This window comes from Eulemur rufifrons, chromosome 28 (assembly GCF_041146395.1).
Source record: "Eulemur rufifrons isolate Redbay chromosome 28, OSU_ERuf_1, whole genome shotgun sequence".
Classification (NCBI taxonomy): Eukaryota; Metazoa; Chordata; class Mammalia; order Primates; family Lemuridae; genus Eulemur; species Eulemur rufifrons.
Window position 1 is genome coordinate 5,557,469 of NC_091010.1, and position 27,934 is coordinate 5,585,402.

Consider the following 27,934-nt stretch of genomic DNA (forward strand, 5'->3'; position numbering starts at 1 on the left):
ATGGGGAGCCGTGGTGTCCGGGGACCCTGCTCGGCGCTATTCCTGCTGCTGCTGCTGCTGCTGCTGCCTCCCCCGCTTTTCAGAGCAGGAAGTTTCCGGCACCCAAGACCTGACTGGAGGATGTTCCACCACCTGGGCCCGGGCTCCAGAAGGGCCCATCACCGCCACAGCCCAGGCACCAGGCATCACTGGCGCCAAGGGCAAGCACAGCCGTTTTGCAAGGCCAAATTTGACCTCTACTACGTCATAGACAAGTGAGTGTTCCTTCCAGGCCTGGCTCTGCCTGGCCACAGCGGCCGCCATCCCCTTTTCACTGGGGGCAGGACAGGGCCTGGAGCCCAGAGCTTCTGCCAGAGAGCAGGGCAATCTTTTGTCAGACGACCAGAGCGAGGCCACTTTCTTTCCTGAGGCAGAATGAAGGTCCCAGGTATTTGTTCTCTGGTTCGTTGTCTCTTGGATGGGGAAAATACACCTGTCATATGTCATCATGCCCCGATGTGCCAACAGAGAGCCATCCAGGCCCCTGTGGTGGCGCTCATGCCCCCTCGACAGCTGATTACCAGGGGCTGCCTTTCAGCAGTTGCCACAAGCTCACTGTGAATTTTTGTTTTTTGTGTTGTTTTGTTTGTTTCTTTTTTGTCCCAAATGATTTCTGTTTTACTAGGCCCAGAGAGATTGCTTTGTCTTCTCTGTTGGGCCTTCTAATAGTGTCACTCTTAGAAAGTCCTTTGCTGCGCTGCTTCTAGGAGTTTTGCTTCTTTCATCTACGCCCTGGAGAGCCCGTGACAGTTCCTGCACTTTCAGGAACAGCTTGGTCTGTCTCGGTGTGGCCCTGGGACAGCCGGGCTGTGCATTGGGTGCCTTCCAGCTCCCAAGGAAGGAAAGGGGGCGGGTCTTCAGTCCTGGCGACATTGTCTTGGTTGCATTTCAGCTGTGGGGCGGGACAGACTCTGTGGTTACTCTCCAGGAGCAGTGGAGCGGCTGTCAGTGGTGCTGAAGCGCTTCGCTGTACCCAGAGCCTGGCCCCTGCGCTCCTGCATCCTCAAATCCCCCTGGGGCTGTGGAGGAACGCAGGCATTTTTCTATCCTATTTCCAGGCCAAGGGGGGCTCCTGGAGGTTGGTGAAGCCCAGAGGCAAGTGTTGTGACAAGGCTTGGGCGTCCTGCTCTGCGCTCTTCCCGCCATCCCAGGTGGAGCTCCCTCTGACGTTCTCTTTCCCTTGGACGCTGATGCTTGGCCACCGCTCTGCTGCTCTCGGGGAAGGGGCAGCTTGGCGTCGGAGGCAGGCAGACCCCACTCACCAGCCCCGTGGCCTTGGGCAAGTTGCTTCAGGTCTCTGTGCCTCAGCGTCCCCATCTGTGAAAAGGGTGTCTTCATACCCACCTTGCCAGGTGCGATGAGGAAGAAGGGAGAGTTCCTAGGTCAGAGGCAGTAGCCGAGGGTGAGTGTGACGTGAACTGTCAGGCAAGGCAGAGTCACAGGCTGGGAACTCCGGGCACTGCAGGGGCCTGCCCCCGTCCTGGCTGCTGGGCTGCAGGGTTGCAGCTGTCTGTCTCCCTGAGCCCTCTGCCTCTGGCTGGCTGGGTCAGAGCTCCTCTGGGGGCCTTGCGGGGCAATTAGGCCTGGACTCGGGGCTGGCACTCCCGAGGTGCTCTGGGATCTTTCACCCGTGCGAAGAGCCCGTCTTGGCCATTTGCTCTTTCCTTGCTGATTCGTTCGCTCAGGAAGAATTTCTGGGCAGCTCTTAAGTGCTGGTCACTGTTTGGTACGGTGAGGATAAGGCAGCGAACAGAACTAGACCAAGGCCCTGCCCTGCTGGAGCTTGCACTTGAGTGGAGAGACAGGCAATAAACAAACCAAAGAGGAAAGTCATGTGTCACTTGGGGATAAAATCAGGGCAGGAGGGTGGGAAGAGCTGAGGGCGGGGCCTTCTAGAGAGGCAGTCAGAGGAGGGAGCTGCGCCCATGGGCAGTGTCTCCTGGCAGAGGAGGGGTGTGACTGGGCTCCTGTTCAGAAAGGGTGACAATTGAGGGGGCGCAGGCAGAGCCGGCAGGAGGCCGGTGCAGCATCCAGGGAGGGGACGCCGGTGGCCTGGGCCAGTGGGCAGGGCTGAGGTGACGAGTGGCCAGGGTCTGGATCTGTGGTGATGGCGGAGGCCACGGGATCCCAGACAGGTTGGATGGGGGATGCGGGGCGGGGGGGCCGGGACTGGGGGTACAGGGAGGAGAGGAAAGCACCTTACTCAGTGAGTGTCCCTAACAAGCTGGCTAGCTGTTGTTGCCTCCACTGCAGAGACGAGGAGATGAGGCAGCTCACGGCCAGGAATGACCCCCTGCAGCCCCGACAGGCAGCTGTGGAGCCGGGATTGGAACTCTGGACTGTCTGATTCCAGAGCCCACCCAAGACCCCGCAGCTGGGCGGGTCTCTGAGGATCCCTGCGGGGGTCGTCTGGGCAGAAACAAGCTGCTACCTGCAGGAAGGCTCTTTGGCCATTCGAGCCCATCTTATTCATGAGATTTCTTGAGTTGTTCATACATTGCACTGAACTGGAAGAAAATGAACTAGTCCATGCTATTTTTCTTTTAGTAATTTTAAAAATTATGGTAGAATATACGTAACAAAAATTTACCATTTTAACCACTTTTAAGTGTACAATTCAGTGGCATTAAGTACATTCACAGTGTAGTGTAACCACCGCCATCCATCTGTAGAACTTTCTCATCATTAAATACTGAAATTCTGTTCCCACTGAACAATAATTCACCATTCCTCTCTCTCCACCCCCTGGTAACCTCTATTCTGTTTTCTGTATCTATGAATTTGCCTAGTGTAAGTGTGTCTTATAATCAGAATTATATGATATTTGGCCTTTTGTGTCTGGCTGATTTCACTTAACATGATGTGTTCAAGATTCGTCTGTGTTGTAGCATCTATCACAATTTCATTCCTTTCATGGCTGAGTAATATTCCACTGTACGTAATATACCACATTTTTTAAATCCATTCATCTATTGATGGACACTCACCTGGGTTGTTTCTACCGTTTGGCTATTGTGAATAACGCTGCCGTGAACACTGACATACATCTATCTGTTTGAGTCCCTGCTGTCACTTCTTTTGGGAACATTTTAGGAGTGGAATTGATGATCATCTGGCTATGTTTAGCCTTCTGAGGAGCTTCTGAACTGTTTCCCACAGTGGATGCACCGCTTTATATTCCCAGCATCAAAGCACGATGGGTCCAGTTTCTTCACAGCCTCTCCAACACTTTTTATTTTCAGTTTTTTTGATAATAACCATCCCAATGGGTACAGAGTGCTATCGTAGGGTAACTTTGATTTGCACTTCATCAATGCATGTGATGTTGCATCTTTCCTTGTGAGCATATGTGCTTATTGGCCATTTGTATATCTTCTTTGGAGAAATGTCTTTTGCCCATTTTTTGTTCTACATTTTTGTTTGTTGTTTCTTTTTTGTTCTTGGTTGTAGGAGTTCTTTTCTGGATATTAATTCCCTGGCAGATGCATGATTTGCAAATGCTGTCTCCCATTCTGGAGGTGTGTCTCACCCTCTCTATAGTGTCTGCTGACGCACAAAAGTTTTTAATTTGGATGAAGTCCAGTTTTTCTATTTTTTCTTTTGTTGCCTGTGGTCATGGTGTCATATCAAAAAAAATCATTACTAAATCCAGTGTTATGGCTTTCCCCTATATTTCCTACTTAGAGTTTAAAAGTTTTAGGCTTTATATTTAGGCTTTTGGTGATTTTGAGTTGATTTCTGTGATGATGTAGCGAACAGTCCAACTTCGTTCTTTCACATGCAGACATCGGGTTTTCTCAGCACCATTTGTTGAAACTACAGTCCTTTTGCACCCTGATTACGCGAGGGGCGATGACGGAAAGTCAATGGAGCATAGATGTGAGGGTTTATTTCTGGGCCCTCTGTTCTGTTCATTGGTGCTTGTGACAGGACTTGTTACAGTGCCACACAGTTCTGATTACTGTAGCTTTGTAATAAATTCTGAAATCAGGAAATGTGAGTTCGCCAGCTCTGTTATCTTTTTTGAGATTTTTTTGTTTATATGGCTATTTAAGGTCCCTTGTGATTCCATATGAAATTTAGGATAGATTTTCTGTTTCTGCAAGAAAATACTGTTGTGATTTTGATACAGATTACATTGTCATCCAAACAATATTATGTCTTCCAATTCATAAACATGTAATATCTTTCCATTTATTTGTGTCTTTAAATTCTTTCAGCAATGTCCTATAGTTTTCAGTATACATTTCTTTTGTCTCTTAGGTTAAATTTATTCCTAAACATTTTCTTCCGTTTGATGCTTTTGTAAATGGAAATTTTTTTCTTAATTTAGGTTTGCATTATTTATTAGGGCCTGTTCCAATCAAATAATCCTCACCCATTTCTTGTTCACACAGCCCTATATAGCTTGACTGGCTATCCTGGTTAGCCACCAAATGTCCCTCATCCCGGGAAGCTCCTCAGTCCCAGGCAGACAGGTCTGGGTGGTCACCTTAGACAGACCACTCAACTGATGGAAGCCCCCACCCAGGATGACCAGGATGATCACTAAGGGTGTACCCAGCCCTCAGCTGTGTTCAGGTGGGGACGGGCTTGTTAAAGAGCCTGCTGTATGGCTGGGGACAGCAGAAACTCTGCCACCCAATGGAAGCACGTCATCACCCTGACTTTTTTTTAAATTTTTTTATTGATACATAATAATTGTACATATTCATGGAGTACATGTTATATTTTGATACAAGCATATAACATATAATGATCAAATCAGGGCAATTGGGACATGATTCACCTGAAACATTTATCATTGCTTTATGTCATCACCCTAACTTATGTCTTTTCTGTTTTCAGGTCGGGCAGCGTGAACAACAACTGGGTTTACCTTTATAAGTTCGTGGAGGCCACTGCGAAGCGGCTCCAAAAGTACGATCTCCATGCTGCCCTCTCTGCGCTGCAGGGAGCTTTCCCTCCGGCAGGCAGAGGGAGCATCTGATTAGATTTGGTGGGCAGGGGAGTCCCTTGTCGGGAGGGAGCACAGAGCCCGGGCTGGCATTCCGAAGCAGGAGCAGGCCAGCGCCCACTGGTTCCATCGGGTCTCGGCAGCCTTGGCAGGCCCCTGCCTGTGGGCCAGGGCCAACTGCAGAGGCCACCGCCTGCTCTCGAGGACCTCGCAGGCTGGGGAGGGAAGTTAGGCAGACCAGCGGCTCAGTAGCAACCCTGGGTACACCGTGCTGAGGGCCCAAGGAAAGGGACAAAGAAGTTGCCAAGGAAGGTTAAAGGAAACAGAGAATTCCTAGGGACAAAGTCAAGGATGGCTTCCCAGGGGATGTGGAACTTTGAACTGGGTCTTGTAGGCTGGAAAAGACATGGCAACAGGAGCCATGCAGGTGACCTGTGATGCAGTGAGGGGTCTGGCTTGGCTGGGGCCTGGGGCCAACTCAGGGGAGGGCTGGAGCCTGAGGCTGGGCAGGTCAGCTTGGGGTCAGGGACATAAGGGCTCGTGGTGCCAGCCGAGGGCCTCTGATCCCTGCTGGGAGCCACAGGGAGCCAGAGAAGGGGAGTGACATCATCAGGGTTGTGTTCCAGGGAGAAAAGTCTGATAACTGTGGGTGACGTGGGTGGTGACAAGAGCTGGGGTGGGGAGCAGGGGGTTGGTGCTCACCTGCTCCCTGGAAGCTCACTGATGCCCACTGGGGCCTGGGCCTCTGGCTTCTCACCAGGATGTATTTCCTCCCCAGCCAAAATGTGAGACTATCCTTCATCACCTACTCCAATCACGGTGAAACTGTTATGCTACTCACCTCAGACAGGTAAGAGTCTTTGACTTTGAACTTCCCAAGGGAGTCCTGGTGGGCTGGGCTGCAGGGAGCTCCAGACAGCTGAGGGGTTCCCCAAGACTACAGTGGGGAACCTCCCAGTGAACAAGGTGAGTTGGCCAGGGCATCCCTCAGTGTGCACCCTGAGCCTAGACCCGGCTCCCCCCGTGCCCTCTGACCCCTGGCTGCGCTGGACCTGCAGAGTCCTGTGCCCCAGAGTTCTCGGCCTCCCACCCTCTGTCCCTGCCCTCCCTCTGTTCTGCCTCTTCTCCTGGGAGGTGGCTGTGAGGATCCCTGGGCCCAGGGGGCTGGTGTGTGGGGGTTCTGGTGAACACGGCCTGTGCTGGGCACTGCTCTGTGCCTGTCCCTCTCTACCCTGGCCAGTGGGGACAGGAGACAGGGTCTGAGCCTAGGGCAGTGCTGGGGACTTTAGTTCAGGGGAGCTTGGTCCTGGGTGGGTCCTGACAGGGGAGCCCGTGGGTGGGTCCAGAGCCCCAGGCCAGGCTGGGGTGCTAGAAGGAGGCAAGACGAACAAGGGTCCAGGGGGCTGGAGGGTCCCAGTAGGGGACCCTGGCCTGGGGGTGGGTGTCCTGAGGGTTCCAGATGGGCTGGGAGGTGAAGGATCCCTTGGGATGCCCACACGTGGAGCTGGGTGCAGAGTGGGTGCAGCACTGAAGGGAGGTGAGGACGCTGAGCACTGGATGGGTGCCCAGGCCCCTAGGGCAGCTTCGAGGGGAGTAGGGAGGGGGTGCTACTCCGAGGGCTGGGCGAGGCTTGGGGGGGTGTGTCCTGTGCTGTGGGTTTGGGAGAGAGACCTGAGTGGGCCTGAGGGGGAAGAATCAAGGACGAGGGGAAGGACCCTGGCTGGTGGCCAGAGAGCAGTGGGAGCTGGGTGGGACAGAGCCCGGTGTGGCCTCCCTTGGGGCATGGCAGGGCCCGGCCTCCCCGCGGGCTGGGCGGGGCAGGGCTCGCAGAGCTGCCCCCTTGGCGGGTCTCTGCCTGCAGCATGGAGAGGCCCTCAGGGTCCACGCTCTGCTCAGCCTTGCTGTGCTGCCTCAGCCCGTCACATTGCATTAGCCTGACCCTGGGCCCCCCTCACCTGTCCCAGTCCTGCCACCAGAACCAGCCCCGCCTGCCCCAACCCGTCCTGTCTGCTCTAACAGCGGCTGACAGGCCTCATCCCAGAGCCAGCCTGGGGATCAGCTCAGCTGCCCGCACGCACAGTGTGGGGTGCTCTCCCCACCTCTGGTCTTTGTGCATCAGGAGCACAGGCAGCCAAGGGGCCCGAGGGCGCTGAGTAAGATTTGCTGCTTCCTTGGCAGGATGAAGGGGAGGGGGAGATGGAGTCAGGCCGGGGGTCTGAGGTCGTGGGGGCTGGGTGCAGGCCTGGGGGCTTAGCAGGTGGCCTTTCCCACGCTCAGCCTTTTCAAGTGAAAGATACATAGCCAACCTGAGGGTCCCTGGGGACAGGATTAGGTTAGAGCAGGGGTTAGGATGGCCGGCCTCATTGCCAGGCCCTGACTGGCAGTTGCACACTCTAGGTTAGGGTTAGGGTTTGGGTCAGGGTTCGGAAAGCTGGTCCCTTGGGAGGGCCTGGCTCGCAACTGCACGTCCCTGGGAAGCTCTGACACTCACCGTGGGTGGTCCAAGCAGGGCCCTTGGTGATGTCCCCGAGGCCTGAGTGCTTGGAGACAGGGAGGAGCTCAGAAGGCCATGAAATCTGCTGTCCAAGTCACAGAGAGAATGGGGAGATCACAGTACTTGCCTGGTCCCCTACTCTGTCCAACTGGGTCTGCACAGTGGACAGTGGCTCTGGCATAGCTTGGGAGCTGGGTTTTAGCAGTCAACTCTGTCTACTTTAGCATCCCTTTGTTAATGTTTTTTTTTTCAGTGAATACATAAGGAGAGGTCTTGAAAAACTTCGGAAGGTGGTTCCCGAAGGACACTCATTCATGCAAGAAGGATTGAAAAGGGTATAGACCCCTAGATCTCGGAGAGTCTATTCTAGTTTACAAGGTCTTACCATTACTGGGTTCACCTCACCATCCATCCCCATATTTCTTCATTTTTCTGCAGGCAAATGAGCAGATGTTATCTGCCAACTTGCGAGGTAAGTGCCTGCTATCTGCATGGTGGTCAAGTACAGGGGACAGACTGGGGCCTCAGGGAGGTCTGTGTGCAGATGCCTGTGGCTGGTGGAGCACGTGGCGCCCCTGCTCTGAGCTCCAGGCTCCTTCCTGTGCAGGGAGCGTGGCCAGTCCCGCGTGTCCTGGGAACTCCTGAGCTCACGCGTGTGTCCCTTCCCGGTTCTGAGTAAACAGGCAGTGTGGCCCTGCAGTGGGAAAGGAGGAAGCCGGGGGCCCTGAGAGAACAGCTGCTTCCCCTCGCTGGCACCTTTGTCCTTCTCCCGTCCAGTGTCCCCTCCAGCTCACTTGCATCCCACGACTGTGTCTCACATGGTGCAAAAGGCCGTGCAGGGCGCAGCCGACCCCTGTCCGTCCACTGTGGAGCTGCTGCTCCTGTCGGGAGGGAGGCGCCTGCTGCAGAAGGTGTCGGGGCCCTGTCCGGTGCGGCTGACCTGGAGTCCTAACCCACGGGGCCCAGCGCTGCCAGCAGGAGGCCCGCAGGCTCTGCCGGAGCAGGACCCCCCCACCCCACGCAGCCCCGTGAGCCTGCTTTTCACAGGAGGGTCTGGCTCACCTCCTCTGCCCATGCTCCGGGCTTATGCTTGTGGGGTTGTGGCCAGACTGCCCTTCAGGCAGAGCGGTGTGGTGTGGCCGGTGGGAGAGGTCAGGCAGCCTGCTGGGAAGGCCCTGAACCACCTCCTCCCCATCTGTAAAATGGGTCCTGGGCTGAGGCCCTTGTCACTCTGGGAGTCTCTGTGTGGCGAGTGCTCAGGTCTAGGCTCCCTCTCCCCAGGAGGATGAGCTGCGGGGAGCACCTGGCCATGTCCTGAAGTGTCAGTGCTGTGACCCTGGCAGCCTGGGGCAGTCCTGGCGCTTCTGGAGTTCCCCTGGTGCCTTTGCCGACCAGGCCACTGCTTGCCTCCCCTGCAGCACAGGTTTCCAGCATGGTTATCGCTATAACTGATGGGCCACTGGTGGAACAAGCATTTCAGGAGACCTTGAGGCAAGTGAGTGCAGTTCATCATTACTGGCATTTGCTCTCTGTATTTGCTGATTTATACTCAGTGATTTCTTCCTCTTAGGCTGACAAGGCTCGGAAGCAGGGGGCAAATATTTACACTGTGGGTGTCGCTGATTTTAGCAAACAGCAGGTAATTCAGAGCAGGTAACCACATGCCAGTCTTGAGCCCTGTTGGGGAAACGTGTCACAGGCAGCTTTCTTAGGGCTACCCAAAAGATGCCCTTGTACCTTCCCAAGGGATTTGGGCCAACCGATGGCCACTGCAGAACTGACTGGCAACATGTTTTGTTCATCCTCCCACAGCGAGGGGAGGGTGAAAAGCTCTGTACTCCCTGAGAGTGCTGGCAGAGCCAGGGGCGGCCCTCAGAGTCAGCCATCCTACTGTCCCCGTGGCATGAGGGCAAGACACTGTCTCCTGGGCCTGGGGACCTGCAGCATCCTCAGCCCTGGCTGGCAGGTCCAAACCCCCTCCTCTCTCTGTAGATAACAGCAATTGCAGACAGCAAAGCCCACGTGTTTGCAGTGAACAATGGCTTCAAAGGCCTGAGATCCATCGTTGAACCGGTGAGGGGGATGACTGGGAGTGGGGGGTGGCTGGGCACCAGTGCCCCAAGCCTCACACCTCTACGCTGGTCCCCCCTCCTTCTGTTCCAGCTCACTAAAAGTATCTGTGTTGCAGTCATATCTGTGGAGCCTTCCGCTGCATGTGCAGGAGGTAAGAGCTCCGGAGTCACTGCTGTGGGCTGACAGGTGTGTGTGTGTATGTGTCTGTGGCTTTGCATGCTGTGTGTATCGCTTGTATGTATTTGTGTGGTACGATGGGAGGGAGGGTATATGTGGGGAGAGTGTGAGTGTGCTGTGTGTGTGGATGCAGCATGTGTGGCATGTGTGGGAAAGTGTGTGGTGTCTGCACATGTGCATGTGTGGGAAAGTGTGTGGTGTGTGCACGTGCGCATGTGTGGGAAAGTGTGTGGTGTGTGCACGTGTGCATGTGTGGGAAAGTGTGTGGTGTGTGCACGTGCGCATGTGTGGGAAAGTGTGTGGTGTGTGCACGTGTGCATGTGTGGGAAAGTGTGTGGTGTGTGCACATGTGTGGGAGAGTGTGTGGTGTGTGCACGTGTGCATGTGTGGGAAAGTGTGTGGTGTGTGCACGTGCGCGTGTGTGGGAAAGTGTGTGGTGTGTGCACGTGCGCGTGTGTGGGAAAGTGTGTGGTGTGTGCACGTGTGCATGTGTGGGAAAGTGTGTGGTGTGTGCACGTGCGCATGTGTGGGAAAGTGTGTGGTGTGTGCACGTGTGCATGTGTGGGAAAGTGTGTAGTGTGTGCACGTGTGCATGTGTGGGAAAGTGTGTGGTGTGTGCACATGTGTGGGAAAGTGTGTGGTGTGTGCACGTGCGCGTGTGTGGGAAAGTGTGTGGTGTGTGCACATGGGCGTGTGTGGGAAAGTGTGTGGTGTGTGCACGTGTGCATATGTGGGAAAGTGTGTGGTGTGTGCACGTGTGCATGTGTGGGAAAGTGTGTGGTGTGTGCACGTGTGCGTGTGTGGGAAAGTGTGTGGTGTGTGCACGTGTGCGTGTGTGGGAAAGTGTGTGGTGTGTGCACATGGGCATTAGTGGGAAAGTGTGTGGTGTGTGCACATGTGCATGTGTGGGAAAGTGTGTGGTGTGTGCACGTGCGCATGTGTGGGAAAGTGTGTGGTGTGTGCACGTGTGCATGTGTGCATGTGTGGGAAAGTGTGTAGTGTGTGCACGTGTGCACGTGTGCATGTGTGGGAAAGTGTGTGGTGTGTGCACGTGTGCATGTGCAACACAGAAACAGATGAGAGCAGCAGGGCCCGTCCCAGAAGCCCAGGCTGCAGCAGGACCTGGAGCGTCTCTGTCATTCACATCAACCACATGGGGGAGAGAAACCAGGCGCTTGTCTCAATGGGTGAAGAAAAGGGATCGGCACAATCCAACGTCCTCAGCACACTAGGAACAGGAGGGACCTGCACGGCCTGACAAAGGCATCACACAGGCACCAGGGCTCACAGCCCCCAGTGGTTACACCAGCGCCTGTCCCTTGACTGAGGTCGGGAAAGTGACAAGGACACCCTCTCCCCAGCTGAGGCCCCTGCACCAGTGTGGGGAGCACGTCCTGTGTGGTGTAAGGTGGCGACATCCTGTGTGCTGAGCTCTGTGGGTGCAGGCGGGGCCCCCATACCGCGGGGCATTTGTACAACTGCGGCTGCCCTGGGCTGCCCCGAAGGGTCTCTTCCTGCTGCTCCTGCTGTAAGGCAGCCTGGCCGCGCAGCCGGCCTGACAGCTGCATCCCCTCATGTCCCCTGGACACACACAGGCCGTGGTTTCGGAGCAGCCCTGTCAAGGCCTAGGTGACAATGTGAGTTGTCACTCCTCCCTCCCAGCAGCTGAGTCAAGGTGGCAGGTGCCCTCTGCCCACCAGCTCAGCACACTGCCTCTGCCTGCATGGCCAGCGGTCCCAGCCCTGACCTGTCAACTGCTTTATGCAAAGCTGCCCTGCACAGGGGGACAGTCCTGTGGAGGGAAAGCCCAAGGCAGCATTCTGACCCCACATGAAGTAGAAAGAGCCTTTGCACCAAGAGACCCTGAGAACCATGGAGTGTGCCGGGGAGCCTAGGAAGGGAGGCCAGGGGAGGGCAGGCCGTCCCGGCTCCAGCACTCAGCCTCTGGGCCTCGCACCCAGCATGACAGAGGCCTCCGCTGGCCTCCCTGCCTCAGACCTGGCCTTCAGCCCAGCCTCCGCACAGAGCCCGAGGGTCTGAGCTGACCACTTCCCTCACGCCAGCCTGGCTGGGGTGTCTGAGGCCCCTTGGCAGGGCCACCAGGCCCTCCAGGGTCCAGTCTGTGTTCTGGGCCCCCGCTGTGCCGAGGCAGGGCTGAGGGGTCCCAGGCTTTCTGCAAGCCCTTGCTCAGCTTAGGGGCTGAGCCCAGCCATCCATTGAGGCCCCCCTCCCCCACAGGACACCTCATCCAGGAAGCATTTCCTGCTTGACGGCCCCTCTGACTCCCTGCAGCCCTTAGTGTAGATCTGACCCTCTCATATGTTGAGGCTCCACGTGGCTCAGGCTCCGCCAAGGGCAGGGTCCCGGCCATCGGGTGGGTCCCCATGGGGCCAGGCAGGCACCATGAGCAAGAGGAAGGCCAGGCCCAGCCAGGACAGTGTCAGCTGTCCTTGTGGGGCCTTGGAGTGAGGGTGGCCCTGGGAGCTCCCCCATCTGAGGAGGGTTGTGCCTCTGGGCCCCAACCAGTGGTTGACAGGGAGCAACGCAAACCCATGGGTGCCTGCTGTTCCTGTTTTCCAAAAAAGCTAGAAATCTGCATTGTTAGGGAAAATGTTCTGGCTTTCAATGTGCGCTCCCATTTCTGAAGACACCTGAAAGCCTGACAGAGCATGTCAGCAGGCCAGCTCTGCCCTCGGCCGGAGGCTCTGCAGACTGTCCTGTGAGGCACGGTGCCGCAGGAAGACTGGACGCAGGGGCCAGAGGAAGTGCTCCTTGGGGACCACCTGGGGTGCCTCGGGCCTCATCAGGGACAGGAATGAGCCAGCCCTGGCTGGGCAGAGGCCAGTGCGCTAGAGCAGCCTGGAGTCCTGCGGGAGCCCGGGCGGGCTCCTGGGCCAGCGCCTCACTGCCTCCCTGTTTCCCTGTGGGACCTGCCTCAGGGACAGGAGCCCCTGTGGGGAAGATGTGTTTGCTGAACCCCAGGGTGGTGGGGTGCAGTGTGGCGGGCCAGGAAGGGGCAGGGGATGAGGAATCTCCTGTAGGTCTCTGGAACCCCAGCTAAGACAGCACTTGTTCTGTGCTGGGCTCTCCTGAGCAACGTCCTGGGGGCCCCATCTGCCACACCTGAGTCCTGCCCCTGCCCCTGGGGTCCCCAGCCTGCCACAGGGCACACAGAAAGACAGAAGGCTAGACCCCACATGGCCAGCAGCCCAGCAGACATCAGGCCCAGCTCAGGCAGGAGACAGGGTGTCTTCAGTGGCCTTGTCCTGGCTCCTCTCATGCCTCACAGGAGGGAGGGCCTGGCTGAGGGCGCACCGGGGGACCCCAGGGTGGGGAAGCCCCGGCTGAGCCGGCCCCTGCGCAGGTGCCTTTCACAGGCTCCTTGGGCCAGGGAGGGTGGTGAGAGGGCCTCTGAGTGCTCGAGGCCCAGCCGCCTCCTCATGGACCCTCAGTGACACCAGAGGAGGACTTGGCCTGGGGGACACACAGATGTTGGTTGAGACACAGCTTCTTCCTTGTCGGAGCCCCTGGCGGTGTGGTACTGGGTGGACTGCCAGGCAGGGCGAGCTGGGAGCGCACACGCCCTCCACTCTCCCTCACTCGGACTTCTGACTGCTGCCCTGCAGAATCCTACGAAGTGGTTGTTCATGGAACCGGCTTTCAGAACACAAGGGGGCAGGACCAAGTTATCTGCAGATTCAAGTTTGGTGACGACAACGTTGTTGGTAAGTTGTCCCCTTGGTCCCTCTGAGTCACACATTTCCCACACAACGCCGCCTGTCCCCACAGCCAGCCAAGCCTCCAGCACTTGCCGCCCATTCCCTGTGGACGCTGTGGGGTGACAGCAGTCAGGACAGGTGGAATGAGGACCTGGCTCAAAGCCCGGCCACCTCTCCCTTCATCTGCAGAGTCGGGGAGGAATAAATCCCCCAGGGCCACAAGAGCGACCCAGATCAGGGCTATCTCCCAGCGAGGCTGGGTTGGGGGCTGGGTCTGCCTCACAGCTGCATCTGCCCACCCTGTTCCCAGCTCTCCCTCCCCTTGAGCACCGAGGACCCCAAGCCTGTGTGTCTGCTCCTGCAAAGTGGCGGCAGCCCGGGATCTGGGCCTGGCCAGGTGCACCAGTAGGTTGCCCGGGACGGGGTATTTACTGTGGATTGAGAGAGGATGCCAGCTGCCAGGCCTGGGCCCTGGAACCCTGGCTCAGGCACACGTTGTATGTGTCACCTCGACCAGAGGAGTGTTCAGTTCTGAGCCTCTTGTTTTCTCTACTGTAAAATGGAGCCAATACGGTGGTTGCAGTAGGCACCATTGCAGGCGTCGAGCAGTTGGAAGGACTTAATATTTTTTTAAGAATCTGCTATAATTTGGCGACTGTCAGGCACGAGGGGCACTTCTACAACAGGGGAGTGGCCTGAGGAAGCACACAGTGCAGCGGTGGCTGAGGTGGGAGTGCTGCCCCCGAGTGCCTGGGGCACAGCTGGACTTCCAGCACCCCCCTCAGCCTCCTCACCTGGCCCCTTGGTACACTCTTCGGATCTGATTAAATTATGTTCCAGGACGTTTTATTCCAGGGCCGTCTACTGACCCCAGAATGACCCCTCTCCCCCGGGCGGCTTGTTGGCCATCTCCCCTCCTGTCCATGAGTGCAGAGAATGGGGCAGGGGCCGTCACTGCCACGTTCTCACTCGGCAGAGCCTGTGGATGGTCTCATGGAACTAGGTTTTCACTGGAATGTACTTTCTCAGGAATGGCTTAAGGACTGAGCAACCCCTGCCTACAGAGAGCTAACGTTTATTGAGCACTTCTTGTATCAGACACTGTGCCCAGTGCCCTACGCACACTATCTCCATGAATTCCTAAAACAGCCTTAGTGTAATGTTTTTGTATGAGTCGACCTAAATGACAAACAGAGAAAGGCTCTCTGAAAGAAAGCTGTTTATTCAGGAATAGAGCATTGCAGTGGGAATGGGACATTCGTGCCCTAATCAACTATGCACGCATTCAGGGAGATAGAGAAGAGGTTTTTAGAGTAAAAATGAGGAGGGTTACTGAAATTTTTGAGCTCATCATTCTTGTCTACAAAGATCAATAACATGGGTGACACCAATGTGGTGTTGAACAGGCAGTTGCTGGGTAGATGTTCTTGCAGAAGTATTTTTTGTGTAAGTTTTGCAATGGCCTTTGTGCACGGTTGTGGTTTTTGCAAAGACTTTTGTGATAGTTTTTGTTATTACATATACAAGCATGAGAACCCTATCTTCATAGACTCCCTCAGCTCAATTTGTCAGGTTTTTTGTTTTTGTTTTTTAACACTCTTGACTCCATTTTGATTCTGACAACTTTCCTATTTCTCCCTTTTGATTAAAAGCTTTCCCTGGCAGCATCACTGCTCAGTCATCCTGTGTGTAGGATTTGATTATCCTTCAGTGCCGGGACGGGCCTGTCCTGGTGCTGGTCTCGTCCCATGTTGGAGGGAGTGATTGGCAACTCGGAGTCAGTGTCAAACTCTTCTAGCTACATTTGGGCACCAAGGGAGGTTGCAGAGAGTGGCTCTCAGGCTAAATCTACCTGGAGTCCAATATTAAGTTCAATTTTGTCTGACCCATAGTCTTTTTCTATTATCTCAAAGTGCTGGGCCAGCATTATTCTGTTACAAGTTGTACTTCTGCAAAAATTCAGTGAGTAACATAGGGAAAGTTTTCAAAAGGGAAAATACAAAGTTAACTTATATTCTCAGTTTGTGTAATAGTTTCGAACCATGAACCTAGGCTTAAAGACAGCCAATTGAATGGATCAAATGAGCACAGGGAATTAGATGAGATCTGTTGTAATCATGTGGCCTGGTTTCTTATTTGGTTTATATGAGTCTCAACTGTCCCATAGGAATTTATACAGATACAGCATGTAGTATTAGCAATAGCACAGATATTTGCTTAGTTAACCAATGGATACCAAAGTATCTCTTAGGTCAGATTCTGTTGAAGTTACAAACAAAAGGCATTGGTTGTGAAATTTCAATTACAACATCAATCTGCTTAGTAATAAAAGGCAGTATTAAGGGGTGTAAGAGTCTCATTATGATGTGGAGTCTTGTTCTGACGTCTTGAGCAAAGCTGTCTACGGTGTGAAAGGTCCACTTCTTATTCTGGTTTGGAGTTTATCTCTGATTATGGCCTAAAGTGGTTTGGTGAACTTTTATCATGGTCCATACATCAGGCATGAGGGTTCTTAAGATTGATCTAGTTTCAGCTTACAGGGCTTTAGGAACAATTTTTCATTTTTAGTAATGCCATGGAAGAAGGTTAGATTGGAGGACTACAAAAGAGTTCAGGATCTAGTCTAGCCTCTAGGCAGATAAGGAATTCAAAACAATGCACAGGGCTATACAACATAATAACAGCTATATTATAGATTTTTTTTAAGAAACATAACTTTTTATCTCTACACTGATTCCATAAGGATCTCAGATTTAAAACCCCTTGAGGCTAGAAATCCCGATGAAGGCAGACTTTAGATATTACCTACAGGCTTAAGGTGCCTGTCCTGGGCCTGCCAGGAAGTGACAATTTTTACTCACTCACTGTCAGACTAGAAACCCTTGACTCTAGGCGTTTTATGTACATTCTCAAATATAACATTTCAGGAAAATCCTTAGTAATATACCCAATGTCTCATTTGTATCCTGTTATAAGAAAGAGTAGGTTTTTATTGAACTTATACAAATAACCATAGTGTTATGAAAATTAAGAATACTCATAAACATTTTCCACATTCCGGAAGAATCAAGTACAGAAACAGCAAACGCTTCCATTTTTGTCCACAAAAGTACACTTTACCAAATTGTTGTAAACTACACATAGCTTAAGAGAGAAGATTTCCTTCAATCTGAAAAAAAGAACATTTAAGTAAAGAACCAAGAATGTTTTAAATAAAAGTCATAAAAACTTCATCTTCATCCGTTACTCAATCTCAGGTAATTAATTTTGGTTCTTCTGGGTCTTGATTAGTATTTTCACGAACTCGTTAATTTCCTTATCAGAGTTCTGGAAATTTGTTATTACCCCATTGATCTTAAAGTTGTCACAAATCTGCCTTCAAGAGTATTTATTAGAGTTTTTTCCATGAAAATTAATTTTGGGCTACAGCTAATTGCAAATGCTGTTAGAGTAGAATTCAAAACAAAAACTGTGGATGACAAAAGCTTAGAATAGCCACAGTTAAAAGTCTGATGAAAGTTCACAATTGACAAGGATATTTAGTTATTTCTATTAGATGCAAGTTTTTAAGATATCCACCAGAATCATGACTGACAGCATCATATCAGGACAGTCAGACCTTTATAAATTTTACATAATCTTTAGAATACTCACATCAATAACATAGCAATGCAAATAAAACTTTAAAAAAGACGTTACTTAAGCAAAATTATGATTTTAATATATGATTCATAAACATATATTAAATGTTTATGAATTTATATAATTTCAAAACATTCAAGTAAATAACATGCCCATAAATACAACTAAGAAATCTAGCACTGTTTGCCATTTGACAATGCTTGTCATATAATTTACCAAACAAACCTAATCATTTAATATCTCTACGAGATGAAAAATAGGTTCCTTGAGGTTCTCCAGGGGTCCAGCTGGAAATCTCAATGTTAATTCTAGTTCAAAAGACTCAGTTTAGGATTTTCATCCTGGAGAAGCCTGCCAAAGATTTCAAAAGGTTCAAAACACTTGCTCAAAATAGAACCACAGGTTACTGTGAAATAATGGTTATTCATTTAATCAGAATGATAATTAAAAGACTTCAAAAGCAATACAGAAAGTTACATGAATTTAAAAACTTTAACCCTTCCAAAGCTCAGGTTTTCTTAAGTAATCAAAAGCTTAATAAAGACATGTGAAGTTATCTTTATAAAACATAACTTTGTTGGTTTTCTTAGGTCAGTTACCAAAAAGATAAAGCAAAACCTCTTGCAGTGTAATTACTTCTCCTTATGGGAAGCCCGTTTAGATAACCTCGAAGTTGAACTGCTGAAACAGTACTTAAATTTCATCGGACGTGTGAAGACTGTGTCCAAGGTTATGAGCAAACTCCTAAATTATAGAGGAATGTAAACAAGAAAATTAGTACTTTGAGCCAGGGAATACATGGCTCTGAGGAAAAGTAAAAGAATGTACAGTTTCCTGGTTACATGGAACAATTCAGACAAATCAAGGAAAGCTGAGAGTACAAAATCAAGTTATGCTGGAGGAAAACATTGCTTTTCTAGGCCTTCAGGATAAACATTACAAGGTTGGGCAGGGTGTCTCACACTTGTAATCCTAGCGCTTTGGGAGGCCAAGGTAGGTAGATTCCTTGAGGCCAGGAGTTTGAGAACAGCCTAAGCAAGGGCAAAACCCTGTTTCTACAAAAAATAGAAAAATTAGCTGGGTGTAGTGGCATGTACCTGTAGTCCCAGCTATTCAGGAGGCTGAGGTAGGAGGATCGCTTGAGCCCAGGAGTTTGAGGTTGCAGTGAGCTGTGATGATGCCACTGCACTCTAGCCAGGCAATAGAGTGAGACCCTGTCTCAAAAAAATAAAATAAAAAATAAACATTACAGTGCCAGGCCATAAAAGCAGAGTTAAAACTGGATAAAAAAGTTATAGGAGGTGACGAGAGGTTGGAGGAGAGAGTTATCATCCCAGCCGACCAAAAAGATAGACCTGCTCAATGGAAGACAGGAGAGCTGAAGAACAGAACGCATGACCTGGGAATCATGTGCGGTGAGGTGCGAATCTGAAAAACTTCAAGAGGAAAACTCTCCCTCAAGACATGAAATGACCATGCTGAATGAAAAAGATAGCATTTTGAACCTGAAATTAGGGAAATCAGATCCTAAATAAAGGCAGGCACTTCTACCGAAAAGAGGGAGGTTCAGCCTGAGAGAAGACTCACTAGGAAGGAAAAGGCAAAGCATGGAAGAAGAGCTCACAGGGCTCAAGTGAGTGCTGCACACCAGTTCCAAGAATCACCAGTTCCATCCGAAAGTAATCCTGCTCCACATTCCATTCCTGGACGCTATTTATGTCAACCTAAGTAGCAAACAGAGTCTCTCTAAAAAACTGTTTGGCTGGACGCGGTTGCTCACACCTATAATTCTAGCACTCTGGGAGGCCGAGGCGGGAGGATCACTTGAAGTCAGGAGTTCAAGGCCAGCCTGAGCAAGAGCGAGACCCTGTTTCTGCTAAAAATAGAAAAAAAATTAGCTGGGTGTGGTAGTGCGCACCTGTAGTCCCAGCTACTTGGGAGGCTGAGGCAGGAGGGTTGCTTGAGCCCAGAGTTTGAGGCCTCAGTGAGCTATGATGATGCCACTGTACCAGGGCTACACAGGGAGACTCTGTCTCAAATAAATAAATAAATAAATAAAAATAAAAAATAAAAAGAAAGAAAGAAAACAACATTTATTCAGGAATAGAGCATTGCAATGGCAATACATGTGCCATAGTAAACTATGTGCATATTCAGAAAGGAGAAGGAAGTTAAATGTTTTTAAAGCAAAAATGAGAAGAATTACTTAATTGTTTTGAAGTCATTGCCCTTGAATAAAAAGATAAATAACAAGGGTGATGCCAGTCCAAGTTTAGATAGGCAGCTGCTAGGCAGGTGTCCCTGTCAGTGTCTTCTGCCTCCCTGAGATGACAGTGCTGGGGTAGTTGGGCCCAGGCTGCCTCCAGAAAGGGCATTCGGACACTTCCTCTGTGGGTCTGCGGGTGTGCTGGTTCCCCATCGCGGAGATTACCAGTCTTTCTCTCCATACGTGGGCCACCACCAAGCTCTCACACAGGAGCCCACGCTGCAGTCCTGGGTGCCTCTGCAAACAAACACTCTGCTGCTGATTGGTAGCTTAGAAAACAAGTTTATTTTTCAAAACAATTGAAAACACATTTTAAACCTATTTTAACTGTTAGGAAGGGGTTGCCTGTGAATGTCCCTGGACGGCTGGCCCACCCCTGGGCATCCCCCCACCGCTGGGCATCCCCCCACCGCTGAGACAGCAGAGCTCCCTCCCCTGCCCTCTGACCCAAGCCCTGGGGTGCAGGGCAGGGAGGGGCCTCACCTCTGTCCTGCAACTGTGCTCTGGGGTCAGTAGGTGGAGAGCTGCGAGGCTGGCCTCTGGGAAGCACAAACTGTAGCCGCTCGGGCCTTGGGAAGCCCAAGTCATGAGGAAAGCCAGGGAAAGGACCTTCCTCCCAGAACCCCTGGGCCCTCCCAGGCCATTCATCCCCCCAGAGGGGAAGCCTGGGACCTGGGAGCAAAGCCAGCAGGGGGCGCTGCTCGGCCCTGGCCTCTTACCCAGGTCGGCAGGCAGCAAAGGGTGTGGGCTCAGGAGGGACAAGGCTTCACCTCTACAGGTCATGGGATCTCCTGAGCCTCCCCAGCTCCCACGAGAACACAGAAATACCATAAAAATTGGAAAATGAAAACACACATAAAAAACCCTATTCCCTCCTCAGCTTCCCCATCTCAGTAAATGGCATCACCACCTACCTGGTCACTCTGGTCAGAAACCTGAATGCCATCCTGGGTTCCTCTTAGCTTCCTGCACACGCGCAGTCCCCCTGCAAGTCCTGCTGCCTGTATATACCAGAATATACCCCGATCTGTCCAGCCCCCGACAGACTCATTGCATGGGAGCAAAGCCCCAAGTCCCTCCCAGGGTCCACCAGGCCCAGTTGCCACTCCTGGGCCACCTCTTTCTTTCCTCGACAAGCCCAGGGCCTTGGCACGTGCCACTGTCACAGCCCAGAGCACTCTTCTCTCAGATCTTTCCAGCTGGCTCCTCATCCTTGTGGTCCCAGCTCAAAAGCCACCTCCTCAGAGAGAGTTTGTTTTTCATGGAAACTCTGAACAGTATAAAAAGGAGTGAGAATTCTGTAATGGACTCGAAGCGCCCGTCACCTGCCGTCGGTCATTATCCACCCACACCATCCGGTTTCCCTGGGACCCTCACCACAGAGTATTCTGAAGCAAATCCCTGACATCACATCATTTCATGTGAAAATATTTCAGTTTCTCTAAAACAGAAATTGTGTCTCTAAACCAAGGAAAAGTTCACCCGTAATGAAGCACCTGCCCCCTCCCCTCCGTCCCCCCTCCCCGCTGCTCAGGCACAGCACTTGGCACTCTCTGCCGTGTGCTTGCTCATTGTTTTTATTTGCTTGTCTGTCTCCCCTGCAGTCCCTAAAAGGTAAGTCCCTTGAGAGCAGGGACTCTGCCTGCCTGGCTCCTGTTGGACCCCACAGCTCTGCACAGGGCCTGGGGCGTCCTGGGTGCTCAGCAGGGGTCTCTGCACAGGGAGGGCAGAGAGGAGAAGCTGGTGACAGCCCAAAGTGTCAGCTCTGCCTGCCGAGGGCGGGTGGGGGAGGGGCACCACATTGACATCCTTCTCATGTCATTGCCTTTTAGATGAAAAACCCATCAGTATGGACAAGACTTCCATCACTTGCCCTGGACCAAAGATAGAAGAGCCTGGAGAGTGAGTGCCCCTGGTAGGGGCCCTAGCGGGCAGGGGATCCTGTGGTCAGCATTTGCCACCTTGACGTGTACAGAATGTGGGATGCCCCCTCTGCTGGGGCAGCACGTGTCCCTCTGTGGGTGGGTTAATGGCACCCTCCTCACCTGTCCTTGCTGCGGCGCCCAAGGTGTTCAGGGATCCGTGGTGGCCCAGAGGCTACTGAGGAAGGCAGGGTGCAACATACAATGTGCTCGAAGGATGGTGCCTTTGCTCCAGGTCACTTTTTGATCCCAGCCAGCACACAGTATAGATACAGAAGGGTTGGGATAGTGACACCAAGCAGCCCTCCCTGGTCACATAGCCCATGTTCACAACGGCATCAGACCCCGTGCAGGGCCTCTCCCTGCCTGACCCACACACCCTTGGCCTTCAGTGCTGAGGTTGACCTCATAGTGCTTGGGGACCGTGACTCTCTGGGGGCCCGAATGCTGGATGTTCAGTGTCATCACCATGAGGAGAGCTGTGGGTGATGGTTTGAGCCAAGGGCAAGAACTGCGTCTCTCTGGGCTGGTTCTCACTGTCTGCCCTTTCTGTGCATCAGAAAGGTCTCTGTTGAAGTCAGCCTGGACAATGGCAACATCTTCCACTCGAGCGAGGAGGCCAGCTACACCACCACCAGCTGCGTGAGTAACGGAGTGGGCTGGACACCGACAGGGACTGTCCAGAGAGGCTGCACTGGAAGGAGCCCATTCTGGGGAGGCTAAAAAGGACAGATGGTTTCCAGGTGTTCTCAGAGAGTAGCTTGAGCACACAGGCCCCGGAGCGGCTCCATCCTGGCTTCCACCTGGAGCAGGAGCGGGGCTGGGAGGCTGGCTGCCAGGAGTCAGAGTCCAGGACCTCTAGGGCACCCGGGCCTCCACGGGGGCGTCCCAGGCACAAGGCAGCTGGAGGATTCCACTGGCTGCAGTCAGGGTGTGTGTGACTGAGTCGGTGCCCCCGCTGCCAACCTGGCCCACTCATGACTCCCCGTCCCCAAACCTGCCTGGTGAACACTGGTGACCACCTGCTGTCACTGTGCAGGGGCCTCAGCCCCTTTCTGCCTCTCCTGCTTTCTTGGGCTCCTGAGCCATCCCTCTGCTCACCCTCTGACCCCTTGCAGTGCGTGTGTCCCCTGCCTTGGAGGGGAAGCTGTCAGGTGTGTGGGCCGGGCTCAGCCCAGGAAGGGGCTCCTGGGCACGAAGGCGCTGCTCCCAGGTGCCTGCTTGTCAGAGCTGCACGTGACTTGTGCACCTGGCCCAGGGCAGCATGACAGGAGGACGTGCCGGGGGCTGGGAGGGAGGCCTGAGCCTACTTGCACCGCCTGTGCCCAGTCCCAGCTGGCGAGGACCCAGCAGAGCTGGCAGTCCTCCCTCTGGGCCTGCCGTCGCTTGTCCCTGCACATCCACGTGCGGATCAGCAGACGGAGCACACATGGGCCGCGGGGAATCCGCCCGCTGGCAGCCCGGTGGCGCCAGGCACGTGTAGGCAGGACCTGGGGAGCAGCCCTGGGCTCCAGCCCAGCCAGCGGCCCCGCCCCCAGCCTAGAGGGGCCTCTCCTTCAGCAGCCTGTGCCGGCACGGGCCCTGTCCCCCCGTCCCCTCGGACTCAGGGGAGGACTGGGCAGCCTGTGTTCCCACGGGTGCAGCCCACGCTCCCTCTATGGGGAAGAACACCCGGGACAATAGTTCCTGTTGCTCATGCCCCACAGGGACCTGGCCCCGAGTTAGGACTCTCTGACCTCTCTACACCTCTCACCTGCCCACCAGGGGGGACGCTCCTTTTCTCTGTACAAGTGTGGACACTGAGGCTCAGAGCCATGAGTCCGTGTGCCCAAGGTGGCAGAGCCCGGCCTTGGGGAGAGAGGCTTCGGGGAGGTGCATGGCGTCATCTGCCCCTGCTCATGGCCTGCACCTCTCCTGGCCCCAGCACCCGCCCCTCCCCCCTCTGCGACTGTAGGTCCTGCGGTCCTCACCTCAGCCCTGTGCTGTCAGCCGAGGTGTGCAGCGAGGGTGGCTCTGTCAGACCGGGGAGTGTCCCGGGCCTTCTGGGCAGAGCCTTTGAGCAGAGCCAGAGGTGGGGCCTGCAGGTCTCTGGGGACCAGCCCCAGCTCCTGCCCCGCTGTGGCCCCTTGAGGTGGGGCTGTCTGGGGATAAGGGAGAGGGGCAGATGGGTGGGCAATTGGTGGGGAAGAGGCCACCCAGGCCCTCCCCAGCTGCTGACCTTAGCCTTATCTGCCGGACTGTCGGTGATCCCCTCTCCCAGGTTTCCCGATTCTGGTACCGGCTTATACCAGCCCTGCTGCTGCCACTGCTCTGCGGGCTCTGCTATCTGTGCTTCAGGAAGGTGAGTGCTCCCTGCCCGCCAGCCCTGGGGCCCCCAAACAGGCCCAGCCTCCGAGGAACACGGACATGCGACCGCCCCACGATCCTGCCTTTGGGCAGGTTCCCTTCGGCTCCAAGCGCATCACATGAGCCAGGGGAGGGCAGTTTCTGTCCCTACGTTAGCAGGCCCCAGAGGGCCTGGGCTTCCGCCGGGCCTCAGCCCCGGCTTGCCACAGATGGTGGCCCGGGATGCCCTGGACATGGGGCCAAGACCTGCCCTGGTCCTGAGAGAAGTGACGCCAGCCCCTGGAACAGGGCTGCCTCACACAAGGCCGTCTTCTGGAAGCCCCGGGTGGAGAACGGGCCGGGAGGGGGCTCCGTGTTGAGGGAGGAAGGGAGGGTCCCACATGGAGCACTGATGGCTCCGAAGGCAGGACGGGCTGACCAGGGAGGGACAGTAACCTCAGGTCCGGCTGTGCCTTAAAACCCAGTGTGGATCTCTGCCCATTTCTAGTGCCTTCCCCATGCCTCCCTCCGTCCTTACTAAGCACCAGCTCATCCTGGGCCCCACGCGAGGCTGGGGAGGGACAGAAAAGAAGCCCCCAACATTGTTGCCTACAGGGGCTCACGGTCCTGCCTCTGGTCCGGGCTGCAGGGTGACATGTCCACTGCCATAGCATGTGGCCCATGCCCTGTGTGAAGCAGAGCCCGAGCAAAACGGCAGACACTCGCCCGGGGTCGGCAGGGGAGGCAGAGGCGCTGGGAGCTGGGTGGACAGCACCCACCCAGAGAGCTGGAGAAGGCAGAGGACAGAACAGAGGGACGCAGGGACGGGGCACGGCCGCAGAGACCAAGCAGGTCCCACCTCTACACAGGAGGCAGTGAGGAGAGAAAGCTGCAGGGACCAGGAGAGGGACTGGTCCCTGAGGGCTGGGAGGTCAGGGACAGAGAAGTTCTCCCAGGGGAAGGGCAGTGGGCCCTGTGTCCTCCTCCCCGTGTGGGCTCTGGGCTGATGAGGGGGCACGTCTGGGGCTGGGTCTCTCCAGGGCCCCGGCCCGTAGCCTGGCGGATACCTGAGGACGCCAGAGCAGGAGTGAGGGACTCCGCTGGGGTGCGGTGAAGCCTGCTGGCCACAGCACCACAGACTCGGGCCCCCAGACTGACACCCGAAGCCAGCGTCTGTCCTGCTGCTCCAGACCAGGGTCCCGTCTGTGTGCAGGGCCCAGGCAGAGCCCACCCCACCCCCACCCATCCCACATTTGTCTCTTTTGAACATTCTAGATCAAGAAGCCCCGACCCAAGCAGAAGTCAGAGAAGGTAAGTCGTGGTTCTGGTCCTGACACTGTGGCCTGAGGAGGGCGCTGCCCTTCACTGGGAGGCCTTCCTGGGCAAAGAAGAGGGTCACAGGGGGGCAGGGCAGGGCCTGGGGGTGGCGCGGGACTCTCAGTGATGTCGCCTAGACAAGGCCCTCCCGCTCCCAGCACCACCTGCCATGAGCCTCTGTCACCGAATGTGCCGCCTGGGGCCCCAGGTTCAGCAACTGCCGGGGTCCCTGCTGAGATACATGGGGCTCTAGTGTGGTCCCCAAAGGGCTGTGGTGGGATGTGAGAACCCAGGTGAGCCTTGGAGAAGGAGCCTCCAGTTTTGGGGACCTGGTCCCAGCCCGGGCTCTGCATGGAGGTTTGGCCCCGAGTGTTGTGTCTGATCCCTGTCTCCCGGCAGGGCCGAGGGCTGGCTGGGGTCAGCCTCGAGGGACTGCAGGGCTGAGGGGGTGCGAGGGACACCCAGCCCCAGTGAGCACAGGGACCAAGGGCGGGAGCCTGCTGTGGCTCACCTGGGCGGGGGACACCCCAGGGGCCGTGAGTGGCTGTGGAGGGTGGCTGAGGCAGGAGGCCCTGGCCTGGGCTGTGGTGGGAACAGGCCCGGCTGCCCGCGCTGCCTCTGTGCTGGGCCGTGGGCCTGGGGAGGCTGCGCCCGCAAGGGCAGAGCAGTGGGCGTGGGCAGTCGCTGCACCTGCTGGGACCGCCACTCGGCCTCCAGGACAGGCTTCCGCCAGCATGGGTGGCCGAGGAAGCACCAAGCGCACGGGACGGAGTGGCTGGCGTTTAGGGGAAGAGCCATATTCGCAAACCTGGAGGAGTGTGCGTGTTTCTCCCATGGAGGACGCTCCCCTGTGGCGGGTGCCCCTCACTGGTGCTTTCATTCAGGGACAAGTGTCTGCTGAGGAGCCAGCCCTGTGCCGGGTGCTGGGGCCAGGGACCCCACGTCCCTGCTGCCCACAGTCTGCCAGACAAGGAGGCAGACGGCTGTTTTTCTTCTAGCAGCGGGAACCAGAGAAACAACCTCCGCCACCACCGCCACCAGGGCCACCACCGCCACCACGGCCACCAGGGCAACCACCGCCACCACGGCCACCAGGGCAACCACCGCCACCACGGCCACCAGGGCAACCACCGCCACCACGGCCACCAGGGCAACCACCGCCACCAGGGCCACCACCGCCACCACGGTCACCACTGCCACCACGGCCACCAGGGCAACCACCGCCACCACGGCCACCAGGGCAACCACTGCCACCACGGCCACCACGGCAACCACCGCCACCATGGCCACCACGGCAACCACCGCCACCACGGCCACCACGGTCACCACCGCCACCATGGCCACCACGGCAACCACCGCCACCACGGCCACCATGGCCACCACGGCAACCACTGCCACCACGGCCACCATGGCCACCACGGCCACCACCGCCACCACGGCCACCACCGCCTGTGTGCCCCACAGTGATTGATTGTTGCTCCACGTGCCAAAGACTGTGCAGAGTGTACAGGATTCGAGGGTTGGAGGTGAGAAGCGCCCAGTGGGAAGGAGCTAGGGGAGGGGGGCAGCGGGTCACATTACAGAGCCCAGCCCCCGAGGCAGCGTGGCTCTGTCAGCGCTGGGCGTGACCACTTGGTGCTGAGGGAAAACCAGAGGCCCAGCCCTCCCTAGTGGGCAAAGAGTATGAGGGCTCCTGTCCCCCCAGCCCCAGGCCTGTCCAGCACTTGGGGTTCCCTCTTTGGAAGCATCCAGGGTTCTGGACAGTGTCAGATGGTGACACTGGCCAGTCCCTGGTTTTCACAGGGGTCACAGTCAGCTTGGGCAGTGGCTTGGGTTTCTAAGCACCTGCTTGTGGGTGCCTGAGTCCAACAAACTGAGTCACAAAGAGGCTTACAGAGGTCAGGGAAAAAATAGAAACAACCAGTCCTGAGCCATATTCTTACCCCCATGGAAGCTCTCTGGAAAGGACGGTGGCACCTGCTTGGCCTGGCAGCAAGCCATTCACGTAGAGCGAGGAAAGTGCTCACCCAGTGGGCCTCGTCACCTGCTGAGATGGGGTGACAGGGGCTGCAGGGAGGAGGGGTGGAGATGGAGACACAAGGGCCCTCACAGGTTGCTGTGCAGGAATTTGAGCCCTGGGACCCAAACAGGACCCTGAGGAACCCGCCTTGCCCAGGAAGTCCCGTGGCGTCCTTGGGGAGGGGGAACCAGCCAGGCAGCAGCCATGGGGCCCCCAGATGGGGAGGGAGAGGCCCCTGGGGGGCCAGTGGTGAGGGGGAGAGAACTCCAGACCTCCAGCCTGGCTTTGCCCTCCTCCTTCGAGGGCCAGGCTCTGACCCTGGTCTGATCCGCCGCTTCCTGCTGGGAGCCTCCAGCTCCTCTGCCACCCCAGAGGGCAGCCGGGACGCCAGGCCTGCCTCTCCCCTGAGTGTGGGGCACAGAGCAGCCAGAGCATGCCCTCCAGTGGGAGGAAGTCACCTGCCAGCGGCTTGTTCTGGCTTGTAGGGCACGGCCCCTCCCCCACCCCCTCCAGGAAGGCCAAACTGCAGAGCCCTGGGGCTGTGCTGCTGCCCACGGCTACAGGGCCACTTCCAGACTGGACTCTACTGTCCCCTTCTCTCTGCCCTAGTCTAGGGCACCCGGCCCCCTAAGCAGGGCACAGTCCTTTCATCCGCCTTCCGCTCATATGCCCCCTAAAAGCAGCCTCTTTCCCCTGCCCGAGTTCCTGCCAGGGCCTGTGCCCACATTCCCCTCCAGGACCTCTGCTGGGCCACCACCTGTCCCTCCAAACTTTGGACTTTTCCTCTAGACCTGCCCCTGGCTTCTCCTCCTCCTACACCAAAAACACTGTTTTGTGCCAGATTGCAAACCTCCCTGTGACCCTCGGTGACCACCCCTCAGCACACCAGGCCCCCAGGGCCCCTCCCCAGGGGAGCCTGGAGCTTTGCCTTCCCGGGGACAGAGCTGTGGGGAGTGGGTCCTGCCGCCTCTGGGGCAGCGTCC

At 55.3% G+C, this 27,934-nt stretch overlaps 1 protein-coding gene across 1 annotated transcript; it reads left to right on the plus strand.

Annotated features, from left to right (window-relative positions):
* ANTXRL (ANTXR like) lies at nt 1-27,628 on the plus strand. The gene is made up of 19 exons (XM_069460973.1): nt 1-254; nt 4,888-4,959; nt 5,775-5,846; nt 7,744-7,825; nt 7,929-7,962; nt 8,268-8,419; nt 8,772-8,811; nt 8,909-8,985; nt 9,061-9,129; nt 9,483-9,563; nt 9,654-9,714; nt 13,367-13,465; nt 21,200-21,269; nt 21,850-21,931; nt 23,550-23,630; nt 24,890-24,925; nt 25,930-25,994; nt 26,352-26,457; nt 27,566-27,628. The coding sequence occupies exons 1-19, from the start codon at nt 1-3 to the stop codon at nt 27,626-27,628; spliced, it is 1,596 nt and encodes a 531-aa protein (XP_069317074.1).
* Nucleotides 27,629-27,934: the final 306 nt, after the last annotated feature.